The sequence below is a fragment of the Oncorhynchus gorbuscha genome, linkage group LG16 (assembly GCF_021184085.1).
Source record: "Oncorhynchus gorbuscha isolate QuinsamMale2020 ecotype Even-year linkage group LG16, OgorEven_v1.0, whole genome shotgun sequence".
Classification (NCBI taxonomy): domain Eukaryota; kingdom Metazoa; phylum Chordata; class Actinopteri; order Salmoniformes; family Salmonidae; genus Oncorhynchus; species Oncorhynchus gorbuscha.
The window spans coordinates 57329514-57341903 of record NC_060188.1 but is presented as its reverse complement, the minus strand read 5'-3'; the positions used below and the strand labels follow the sequence as shown (position 1 = coordinate 57341903).

Here is a 12390-nt window from a genome sequence, read left to right as displayed (position 1 = left end):
CACGGTAGGTGGCGGTAGTGAACCAATAAATAGTTGTATTTCTCGCCAGAAACCCAACCAGGCTGGCAGACAGTTGTTACCATGCAACGAGCAGACGCTTAAGAAAAGTACTAGCTATAAAATTGGCAAAATTGGCTGCTGCTGTATACATAGCTCGCGTGTGAGTGTATGTTGCTAACCTAGCTAGTTAGCTAGCCATCAATAAAGTTCCCAATGTTACAACATGGCAGACGGCTGGAGCACCGACACCGGAGAGGCTGCCTATCGTTCCCGGGATGCTGTCAAAAACCTTACAATTAAGTAAGTTGCAGTTGGCCGTTGTGTGGCTTTTAGTCCTTGCATTGCCATACAAGAAATACACTGTCGTTAGCTAACGTTAGCTCTCAAAGCAAATGATGATAAACATTCAGTATATTTCTTGACCCGATCCCCGAGTTTGCCATGAAAACATGGCATTTAGCTAGCTAGAATCCTGTTTACTTTGGTTATATTTACAATGGTGTTTACAGGATCCGTATTCAGAGAGTCACGTCCACAGCAGCCCTCTCCCAACACCTTCAGCAGCAGGTTTTGACTCAACAGGAGAGGGGTGGCATTGAGCTGGACACCCTCAACTCACAGGCTCAATCAGGTGTTAACACTGTTTTGAAACAGGAAGATGATGTTAGATGTTTTGAAACAGAAAGATGTCAGATGCTTCTTAGTTGAGTAGATGTCATTTTCGTGGTGACTAGATATGGACCACAACATCTTGGTTTTGTTTCAGCCAGAAATGATGAGTAGTTAGTGGTAGGCTGGCAGGAGAAGCTGTTCAGTCAGTGTCCTTATAACAAACAAGAATTTACTGTTTAGGATAGTTTGATGTTGCATAGTGTTGCATAGTAAGGTGTGTGTGTGTGTGTGTGTGTGTGTGTGTGTGTGTGTGTGTGTGTGTGTGTGTGTGTGTGTGTGTGTGTGTGTGTGTGTGTGTGTGTGTGTGTGTGTGTGTGTGTGTGTGTGTGTGTGTGTGTGCAATATGAAGTGGTTTTGTTCCAGAGTGAGTCAGTATGCCAGACTCCGCTGGAGAGACAATACCACACAGAGATCATGGCTCAGGAGCGGACCAGGGGCAGACGGATTTTAACCTACACCGATTCTGACTGCTACACCAATTTGGAAGGGGTGGTTTTCAACAGAATCTCCATTTCTGTAACGGTTCTGTAACCAAAGACGCTGGGAGACGGGAAGCAAGTATAGGGGAAGCATTTATTAATAAATAGGCGTGAAACTAAAGACGAACAGTGTCTGGACAAGAGAAACAAAACAACATTGATGCAGACATGGGAATGAAACTGAGGAAGTGACAGATATGGGGGAGGTAATCAATGATGTGATGGAGTCCAGGTGAGTCCGATGAAGCGCTGGTGCGCGTAAAAATGGTGACAGGTGTGCGTAATGATGAGCAGCCTGGCGATCTCGAGCGCCAGAGAGAGGGAGCTGGAACAGACGTGACAATTTCATTATTCAAAACAAAGCATTTACCTATTTTCTGTCCAAAAGAAACGTTAGTGTTTTAAAGCTGTTTTTGATATACTCACTACATACTCACGCAGGTCAAGTCCAATCCTACCTTACTGGCACATAGAATGGCCAATGTCAGACACAGATGACAGGACAGACGCCCTGCTTGAAAAAGCTAGCCTTGGCTTTTCTAACTGCCTGTGTATAATGGTTTCTAGCTTCCCTGAACGGCTGCATATCACGGGGGCTGTTCGATGCTAATGCAGAACGCCATAGGATGTTTTTTTGTTGGTTAAGGGCAGTCAGGTCTGGGGAGAACCAAGGGCTATATCTGTTCCTGGTTCTAAATTTCTTGAATGGGGCATGTTTATTTAAGATGGTTAGGAAGGCATTAAAAAAAATATCCAGGCATCCTCTACTGACGGGATGAGATCAATATCCTTCCAGGATACCCCGGCCAGGTCGATTAGAAAGGCCTGCTCGCTGAAGTGTTTCAGGGAGCGTTTGACAGTGATCAGTGGACGTCGTTTGACCGCTGACCCATTACGGATGCAGGCAATGAGGCAGTGATCGCTGAGATCTTGGTTGAAGACAGCAGAGGTGTATTTAGAGGGCAAGTTGGTTAGGATGATATCTATGAGGGTGCCCGTGTTTAAGGCTTTGGGCAGGTACCTGGTGGGTTCATTGATAATTTGTGTGAGATTGAGGGCATCAAGTTTAGATTGTAGGATGGCTGGGGTGTTAAGCATGTTCCAGTTTAGGTTGCCTAGCAGCACTAGCTCTGAAGATAGATGGGGGGAAATCAGTTCACATATGGTGTCCAGAGCACAGCTGGGGGCAGAGGGTGGTCTATAGCAGGCGGCAACGGTGAGAGACTTGTTTTTAGACAGGTGGATTTTTAAAAGTAGAAGTTCAAATTGTTTGGGTTCAGACCTGCATAGTAGGACAGAACTCTGCAGGCTATCCTTGCAGTAGGTTGCAACACCGCCCCCTTTTGCAGTTCTATCTTGTCTGAAAATGTTGTAGTTTGGAATTAAAATTTCAGAATTTTTGGTGGTTTTCCTAAGCCAGGATTCAGACACAGCTAGAACATCCGGGTTGGCAGAGTGTGCTAAAGCAGTGAATAGAACAAACTTAGGGAGGAGGCTTTTAATGTTAACATGCATGAAACCCAGGCTATTACGGTTACAGAAGTCGTCAAAAGAGAGCGCCTGGGGAATAGGAGTGGAGCTAGGCACTGCAGGGCCTGGATTCACCTCTACATCGCCAGAGGAACAGAGGAGGAGTAGAATAAGGGTGCGGCTAAAAGCAATAAGAATTGGTCGTCTAGAACGTCTGGAACAGAGAGTAAAAGGAGGTTTCTGGGGGCGATAAAATAGCATCAAGGGATAATGTACAGACAAAGGTATGTTAGGATGTGAATACAGTGGAGGTAAACCTAGGTATTGAGTGATGAAGAGAGAGATATTGTCTCTAGAAACATCATTGAAACCAGGAGATGTCATTGCATGTGTGGGTGGTGGAACTAATAGTTTGGATAAGGTATAGTGAGCAGGACTAGAGGCTCTACAGTGAAATAAGCCAATAAACACTAACCAGAACAGCAATGGACAAGGCATATTGACATTAAGGAGAGGCATGCTTAGTCGAGTGAGTAGAGAGGTTGGTTGGGGGGTCACGGCGATTTAGACAGCTAGCCAGGCCATCGGTAGCAAGCTAGCAAAGAATGGAGGTCTGTTATTAGCCACCTCTTGCGTTCCGTCAGTAGATTAGTGGGGTTCCGTGTTGTAGAGGGGATTAATCCAAATCACACACAAAAAAAACAATATATATAGTTATAGAGGCCCAAGAAGAAGAAGAAAAAAAAGAAAAAATAATAAAAATAAATAAATTGTCCGATTGTCTATTCAGATAGCAGCCGATAAGACAGCTAACGGTTAGCGGGCCGCAGATGGGCGTGAGTGAGTGTGTAGTGTTATTCACTGTTGGTGCACTGTAACAATACTTGTATTATAGTTCATGCAAAATCATAACTTGGAAGATGTTTTTGTAACCCAAAGTGGCCTAATGTCAGATTTGTCCTTATGCATGTACATACAGTACACTGATGAAATATTATTATAGTCTTTCAGGCAGGTTAGTCTTTTCTATGATGATGACCTCTCCTCTCTTTTCCTCCTTTCAGCGTTATGTACGTCATAAAGACTACCTCAACAGCTTGGTTGGCCAGGACTGAAATGGTATGCATGTAGTTTCTAAAGATGACATCATAATCTGCCCTTGTAGCCCACACTCTTGATAACCTCAACCACTGCTCCCTGCTCCAGAATTTACAATAATGTTGAATGATGCATTGCCCAACAAACTGCATGTAATGGATCTAATTTACTGGTGAGTGGATGCCATTTCATTTCATTGCTGTAAGTAGTTAAGGAAAGAAAAATACATTAGTGTAATATAAATTGCCTGATTTATAAAGGTTGTATAGATCAAGAGTGCCAAGAGATTTGTCTACCGTATGTGTAGAACAACACAAAGTACAAGCCAAAAGGAGTGGTCTTACATTCAACTGACAATCTAAACCTTCTTGCAGTGATTTGACCCTGAACTTTCAGAGTTTGATTGACTCTTCAAACCAAAATCATCATTGAAGAAACCGTGTACCTTTTAAGTACTACCTCAAACCCCATGTCCAAGTATATTACATTTCAACATATAACAAATGAGAGAGCTCTATCATTCAATGAGTTTTCTATGTTATCAATCTGTCAATGAAGACAACGGTGCCTGTCAATGAAGACAACGGCATGTTTGCTGTGAAACTCTGGGGGGGCACTGACAGACCGACTGGAGAGAATGTTGAGAATGTAGATGTTGAGCCACTGGAGCCCAGTGACTGCTGGATTGAGAGGCAGATGTCTGCCAATGACTGTGTCCGTGACTATATCCATGGCCTTGACTGTGGCTGCAGCTGTGTTCATGTTCGTGACGTTACCCAAAGCGATGCTTGAGGGCATATCCATGGTTGTGAACATAATAACCTGAGAACTCACTAGGGCTCCCCTGTGTATAGTAGGAGTGGGCCCAGCCTTCAAATGTCTTTGGTGTGGTCTCGGTAGCCTGTAGGTTGGAGGAAACTGGAGCGTAGGCTTGGACTGGGTATGATTCTGCAACCAATGAGAATGTGGAGAGATTACACAGAGCTTATCTAACTAAACAGTGATTCTCTAACTAATCATGGGGGACCACTAGGTGCCTATTGTACAGTATTCAATTACAGCTGAGGATCATCTATTGAAACTGCTCATTATACTGTAGTACATCATGTACTCTGGCTTGCATCCAACAATCATGTTCATTTAATGAACTCTCGTCTTGTGGGATAAATGATGCGTCTAGTGCTTTCTCAGTACTCAGGGTGGGTGGACCGTCTTCCTTCTCTATTTATGTAGGGTCATACAGGACATCAATGTTCAGGGGCACAACTTTCACTGGGGACAGGGAGAGGAGACCCCCCCATTCTGAAATTGTGTTTTTGTCCCCCCCAGATGTATCATTGAAAGGTGATACAAAACGAGGCAAAAGTGTGCTTTAGGGCCATGAGGACGCGGTTGGGTTGTCTGTTTGGACTATTTATCTGACCGGATGGGGAGAAAAAACACTTCTAAAACCAGAGTTGCCCCTGAGCAGCCTGAAAGGCATCTTCTTATCCAGGACTGATACTCTAGCATCAGACATGTCTAGAAGTGGGTGCCAGCCCCTTCCGTATGTTTCACCAGAGCAAGATAAGGAGAATGTGTGACACAGTGATGGTAGATTTTCCTAACAAAACATCCTGTTATGTTCAGCATGAGGACTCAACACACATTTCAAGCATATGATTTATTTTAATTGAACCTTTATTTAACTAGGCAAGTCAGTTAAGAACAAATTCTTATTTACAATGATGGCCTACCCTGGCCAAACCCGGACAGAGCTGGGCCAATTGTGCACCACCCTATGGGATTCCCAATAACGGCCAGATGTGATACAGCCTAGATTCGAACCAGGGACTGTAGACTGAGATGCAGTGCCTTAGACCACAGCGCCGCACATAAACATATTACCACTTAACTACACTATTAAACCCACTTAAAGCTGTGACATACTGCAGTGTATCACAGTTATATTCAACAAGGTTGGAGTAATAGAGATCCCCCCTGCTATGATGGGGTTGCAGAGGAAGAGAGTGTGGGACCAAAAGTGTTACTATGACTAGAAACAGCCAGGCCAGGGCTAACGTGGGTGATTATGAGAAAGCCCTTAACCATAAGTGAGTACACTGTGGCCATACCCATAAGGGAGGGGGATACAGGAACTAACCCCTCCACTTGATTCTGGGCAGATGCACCAAACAGTACCAGCCCCACGGTTGTGTACAACACCCCTGTGTTGATAGAGAGCAGCTGAAACATGAGGAGGAACCAAACAGTGCCCACACTCTTCTCAATCCCACCACAGAGGAGCACCAGAACCCCAATGCTGAGGAGTATCTGGGTCTCTGTCAGGTGGTGGAAGGAGTATGTAATGAACTTGTGTACCGCAAAGGAAGAGGAGGGGATTAAACGGATATTATCGGGTTGACAGACATCAGCGGCATTGATGTGTTGTGCTCTAGCTTGCTGCTGTAGCCTACTGGCACCATCTGTTACGTCATTAACGTTAGCTACACGTTGTAGCACGCTAGATAACTTTACATCAGACCCATTCAAAGTAGCTAGCTACCGAGCATGATTCTTGAGTCACTCAACTCCTCCTTGCTAACGTACCATGCCCATTGGCAAAAACTGTAGTTCCAAGACTTTAGACATCTTCTGATAAACCGAAATATGTAGTGACTGTAAAGAAAACGGACGATACTGTAACGACCCTGGGCACGAGCATGCTTTTGCCGCACAGGCGATAGCGCGCCGGACCTCGGGCTAGAACAGGGGTGTCAAAGTCAAATGGACGGAGGGCCAAATAAAAAATTTAGCTACAAGCCGAGGGCCGGACTGTTCGAATGTTCATTGAAAATTTTTTAAATGACGCATATAGTCTAGTGAACCTAATTGAACCTACTGAAAACCTAACAAATATATTCCAATATGATCAGATAAATAAAGCAATATTTTCTTATGGCTCTGTCAGTAATCTTTAATTTTCAACAGACACAAAAGACAAATTTCCTTTATATAAAAATCCCCATAACATGAACATTAAATGAAAGAAACCGGTATTCAAGGCACCATCAGTAGCCTATATTTTCTATTTTAGCAAAAGTGGGCTAAATTTACTTCAAAGAAAAAAACAATAATAGCAATTTTCTATCATCCACTCAACTGAAATATTTTAAAAATATAATTGGATTGAAATACAATAAAATAAAGTGCAAAAATCTATTAATCAAAAACAACACTTTGTTTAAGGAGAAGTAACATGCAGTGAAAACAAATATTAAACTTTAACTTTTAAACTTGAACTGAGTAAAAACTCTAAATATGTGATTGCACAGTAATGTTCACTTGTTTGAGGTTGAGGGTGATACTTGGTGGTGTCCCATCTTTTCCACAAGTTCATCAATGTTCGGGGTAAGGCTCTGAGCTGAGGAAATCCTCAGAATTGAGTGGAGGTGTTCAGCAGTAAGTCGACTTCTGTGTGATGTTTTGTTCAAGTTCATCAAAGAAAACAGTTGTTCACACAGGTATGTGCTGCCAAACATAGACAACGTTTGAGCAGCCTGGATGCGCAGCTGGGGCATTGTGTCGAGTGTAGGGGAGGAAACGGGCGAACTCCGCAGCACCCACTGCCGCATATTTTGCCCTCAGTGCATCATTGCATTGGAGGTCAATCAACTCCATTTGGAGGTTTGGTGGTGAGCTTTCCACGTCAACAGCAAATGGGTTACCGAGCAGTTCCAACCTGCTTTTTTGTGCTTCAAAGTCAGCAAATCGGCGTCGAAAGTCAGCGGCAAGCATACCTATTTTATCAGCCAACTGTGCGCTCGGGAACGCACTGGTAGAGAGCTTCTCTTTCATGGTCTGGCAGCTGGGAAAGTGGCTCAAATTTTCTTTCCGCATCTGCGTCTCCCACAGAGTCAGTTTGGTTTTAAATGCCTTCACTGTACTGTACATATCAGAGATGACACGATCCCGACCCTGCAGCTGCAAGTTCATTGCATTCAGATGACTCGTAATGTCACACAGAAAAGCCATTTCACACAGAAACATTTCGTCTCGGAGTTGTGTTGTGTCTTTCCCTTTGCTGTCCAAGAACAGACAAATCTCCTCACGAAGCTCGAAACATCTTTGAAGCACCTTTCCCTGGCTTAGCCATCGCACCTCTGTGTGATAAGGCAAATCACCATGCTCCGTTTCTAACTCCGTCAGAAATGCCTTGAACTGGCGGTGATTCAAACCTTTGGCTCTGATAAAGTTAACTGTGTGCGTGATTATGCTCATTACATGCTCCATTTTCAAGGCTTTACCGCACAACGCTTCCTGGTGTATGATACAATGATAAGCTGTCAGCTCACCTGTCGCGTTTTCCTCTTGCATCTTTTCCCGTATCTTCGCCACCAGTCCGCTCCTGTGTCCACACATCGCAGGTGCTCCGTCGGTTGTCAAACCCACGAGTTTTTCCCAAGGCAGCTCCATCTCATTTACACATCTTGACACCTCTTCATACAAATCATGCCCCGTAGTTGTGCCATGCATAGGACGTAAAGCCAAAAACTCCTCTGTCACGCTTAGGCTGGAGTCCACTCCGCGGATGAAAATTGACAACTGGGCAATGTCAGAAATGTCGGTGCTCTCATCCACAGCCAAGGAATATGCAATGAAATCTTTTCCCTTTTTCACAAGCTGCTCTTTTAGATTGATGGACAACTGGTCTACTCTCTCGGCAATGGTGTTTCTGCTCAGACTCACATTTAAAAAGAGTTGCCTTTTTTCTGGGCAAACTTCGTCACAAACTTTAATCATGCAGTTTTTGATGAAATCCCCCTCCGTAAATGGCCGGGCTGATTTAGCGATCTCTTCTGCCAAAATAAAACTGGCCTTGACAGCAGCCTGGCCTTGTGATTTGGCTTTTTGAACAGAGCCTGTCGAGATTTGAGGCCTCGTTTTAATTCCTCTGCCTTTTGTAGCCTTTGTTCCATGTCCATATTCTTGTTTTTGTCCGCGTGTTTCGTTTCATAATGTCGTCTCAGATTATACTCTTTCAGTACCGCCACACTTTCTCCACACAGAAGACACACAGGTTTTCCAGCTACCTCCGTGAACAAATACTCCGACTCCCACCTTGTTTGAAACCCCCGGTTCTCAGTGTCCACCTTCCGTTTTGCCATTTTTGATGGGTATCTGAAAGTTAATTTTACTGTGATGCTGACAACTGCTGTGCCAATAAATATTGAAATGAAGCAGCCTACTGCTCGGTGCGTCACCGTTGCATTGTGGGAAATGTAGTATTGGTGCGTGTAAAAGATCTGCGGGCTGCCGGCTTGCTGCGGTCTGCGGGCCGGTTCTAATAATAAATCAAGATCATCCCAGGGGCCGTAAAAAACCTTCTCGCGGGCCGGATGTGGCCCGCGGGCCTTGACTCTGACATATGTGGGCTAGAAGGTCCGAGGCTTCGAGACCTGCTCCCTGTCTGTTTCATTACAATACTATAATGACAGCAACAATGCCACTTGTTAGCCTGAACTCAGGAGTAAAACTCTTGAACCTCTGAACCACATCTTTCTAAACTATTTGGGTGATCATGTTGAAGCTCAGTGCATACTTGTCAAACTACTTGAGGATAATCAAGCACAATACAAAATGTCAATAACGACACTTTTCCTCCAATATTGCACAACACTTTAGCCAAGACTTGAGAAGTTAGCTTGCTAAACCAAAACAAATGTACTGAACTTCCGCATTTGGATTAATCACTTTCACAACCACAAAGATACTGTTGCGCAGACCATAAAGTGCGTTAAAGGCAGTGCTGCATTTAAAGACGCTTCCTTTCCACCTGCTGGCTTGTGCCTGAAATGTGATGACCAAGGAGTCCTCAACAGCTCATGTGAGTAAGATAGAAAGTTAGATATATTTGATTGGACAATTTAATCAAATAAAACGTGTCAGGCCAGGGACAACACAATAAAGTAAACGGTTTCTATTGTGGTCCCTTAATGTTACTCAAAGTAAAACAATAATACAAAAAATATTTGGTAAGGAATGGTTTCTTCCTATTGATATCATGTTGGCCTATCTATGTAAAACGTCCAACCAACCATCGATACAACCATTACTCAGTCAGTAAGATATAATAAGCACATCACGTTCGTTATTGAGCTACAACCAGTCCGGCTCCAAACAAGCGTTTTTATTGTGACGTGTTAAGCGCAGTCATAAAGCTGTGACCCAAAATGACGTAACCATGCATTAAGTCACTACATAAACGGTGTTCAGATTTGATGTAATCTGTACAATAGTTTTCTTCACTCAGGTTGTTGCAGGTAATCTTTGGCCTTTTGGTGCACCTCCTTCCCAACATATATATACATATATAGGGAATAGGGTGCCATTGGGGATGCCATCTTTGTGTGTGTGTCTGTGTGTGAGTCAGGATGTGTTTTGAGTCAATTAATTGCTGGAAATTTTTCCCCCAGAAAGAAAGATGGATCGTAATGATGAGAGAATCAAAAGAGCTTTAAGACGCCGTCCTTATGTGGTAAATATCAAATATTTCTTTGTTTTGTCCTGTTTTTGTTATATTATCACATTTTAAATTGAGTGTTGTGTTGACAGTTGAAACCAGTGAGGGTGAACACCCCTGATTCCGTGTTGTGGCCAACCGGCAAGGTGCACAGAAGGCCAAAGCCTGTAAGTCATATCTGACCTGAAACAAAAACACATACACATTAGTTAAGCATTCTGCATGTACAAACTGCAGTTCTCAGAATTAAAGCAAATGCAGATATCCCGATCTAACTTCATTGAATGCTGTCTTGACAGTCTAATTCAGTGCAGACCCCTCAGATCCACAAAAGGCCTGTAAGTCACATTCAAATTCAACCACATAACAGTCCTTATATTATTTATTGATACACAATTCAAGGCCAAAATGAGCAAAACAGTGTTGAATTCATTCTTTACTGTTAACAGCCAATCATTGTGAGCTATGGGCAGGACCAGACTTCTGGGGATGGATGGAGCATCAATCCAGAGCCTCTCAACCAGGTCATCTCTGCTGTTCCCATAGAGACACAACAGTTAGATCAATCTGTTGATTCATATGGCCATTTTGGTTGGCTTGGTTGAATTGACAATTATCCATTCGAGATGCTTAAGAATCCTGTACTATGGAAGGTCTTTTGCCCCACCCCTAATGTTATGGGAGTTGCATTTATTGCATTTTCAGTTACCCATGTATTACTCACTACTTGTACAACCATGTTGGATTGCCTACATATTCTACATTTCCTTGAGGGTCAATGCCAGTGTATTCTATGGCTGCCATGAGTACATGCCTTTCTCTGTCTCCTCAGTCTGGAAGGGTGACTCGGCTGATAGAGATAAATTATCATGACGTGATCTCATCCTCCAGTTCTGATGACTTTTCCATCTACTCCTTCACTGACTGTGAATCTGAGGTAAAAGAGTTGTACCCTACCGTCCATGTCTTTGTTGAGTGACATCACTGGGAGGAGGATGGTCTCTGACTAGTTGACTCTGATACACAGTGTGATGATGTGGATCATGAAAGGAGGACCCCAAAGCTGAAAGTTGAGAATGGAAAGGTGACAAAGCTTGATGTGAGGGATATGGACGAGGACGATCTGTCTCTCCACTCCTTCGATGAGTCAGACTTCCTGGTAAGTTCTGCATATTAAATATTTTTTATATATATACATGGGGGATTGGAAATGGTGCAGACAATTACTTATTGAGGGTAGTCATGTATCTGCAATGTGTATAGAGTAGTTATAAAGTATTTCTACAGATTGTGTTGAACATAGCACTTTCCTGATATGTTACTTTACTTTCTGGTCCTACAGAGCCCACGGAAGGTCTCAGGTCCTGTATCTGTCAAGAATGGCCTCTCTCCTCTTGTGAGCTCAGCACACCGGACCCTGGCTGAAGCCCTATGGGCCCTGCCCTCTGCTGTAGGCTCTCCCTACCCAGTAAATGTTCCAAGGCCTCGGACTCCTCTCAACCCTGTCATTATCGCTCCGCCCCGAACAGAGAACTTCCCATACCGCCACAGCCCTCGCCTGGCTCCCATCACCAACCTGAGCGAGACCGGCAGGAAGCTGCTCCAGGAAATGGCTGGAGTGGCCCCACAGGTGAGAGGAAATACAAGAAGGGAATATTGGCCGTAAGTCCTTCTATAGTATAGCATAAGTCCTTCTATAGTATAGCATAAGTCCTTCTCTAGTATAGTATAGCTCTAGGTATAGTAGCTCAAGGGAAGAGAACCCATAAACTTACATTACTTTATCTGCTTGTCCAAAATATTCAGGAAGGGAAGGTCAATAAGAAAAAGAAGGGCAAGGCCAAAAGGGAATTGAAGCAAGAGAAGGCTAGTAAGATGCAACAGATGAGAAATGTTGGAGAAAGTAAGGAGGAGGACAAGAAAGAGGAAAAGAAGAGTCTGAGGAAGAGGTAAGGAAATAGAGGAGGGAGAAGTGGAACATAACCAGGGAATACTAGACTAGAGAATTAGAGAAATAGAATGAGGTAGCAGAGAAAGAGCAGCTATCTGATGTGTCAGTGCAAACTTAAGCAATAAGGCACGAGGAGGTGTGATATATTGCCAATATATCACGGCTAAGGGCTGTTCTTAAGCACGACGCAACACGGAGTGCCTGGATACAGCCCTTAG

At 43.7% G+C, this 12390-nt stretch overlaps 2 protein-coding genes across 9 annotated transcripts in view; both read left to right on the top strand.

Annotated features, from left to right (window-relative positions):
• Nucleotides 1-12390, top strand: part of LOC124000614 — a 66604-nt gene that overhangs the window by 30226 nt on the left and 23988 nt on the right. The gene's annotated exons all lie outside the window — the stretch shown is intronic.
• LOC124000610 overlaps nucleotides 1-12390 on the top strand; it is a 119422-nt gene that overhangs the window by 105635 nt on the left and 1397 nt on the right. Inside the window, exons 1-12 of one of the 8 annotated variants that reach the window (XM_046307119.1) lie at nucleotides 131-300; nucleotides 510-631; nucleotides 1022-1383; nucleotides 3686-3740; nucleotides 10175-10236; nucleotides 10314-10388; nucleotides 10521-10559; nucleotides 10671-10745; nucleotides 11054-11158; nucleotides 11249-11380; nucleotides 11564-11851; nucleotides 12028-12170. The exons of 5 other annotated variants lie outside the window; for them this stretch is intronic. In XM_046307119.1, the coding sequence (XP_046163075.1) occupies nucleotides 10183-10236; nucleotides 10314-10388; nucleotides 10521-10559; nucleotides 10671-10745; nucleotides 11054-11158; nucleotides 11249-11380; nucleotides 11564-11851; nucleotides 12028-12170 (911 nt within the window). In that variant the 5' untranslated portion in view covers nucleotides 131-300; nucleotides 510-631; nucleotides 1022-1383; nucleotides 3686-3740; nucleotides 10175-10182. Of the gene's footprint in view, nucleotides 1-130; nucleotides 301-509; nucleotides 632-1021; nucleotides 1384-3685; nucleotides 3741-9092; nucleotides 9586-10174; nucleotides 10237-10313; nucleotides 10389-10520; nucleotides 10560-10670; nucleotides 10746-11053; nucleotides 11159-11248; nucleotides 11381-11563; nucleotides 11852-12027; nucleotides 12171-12390 lie in introns of those variants that run through there. 2 more of the 8 variants (XM_046307124.1, XM_046307118.1) reach the window with 2 other exon arrangements.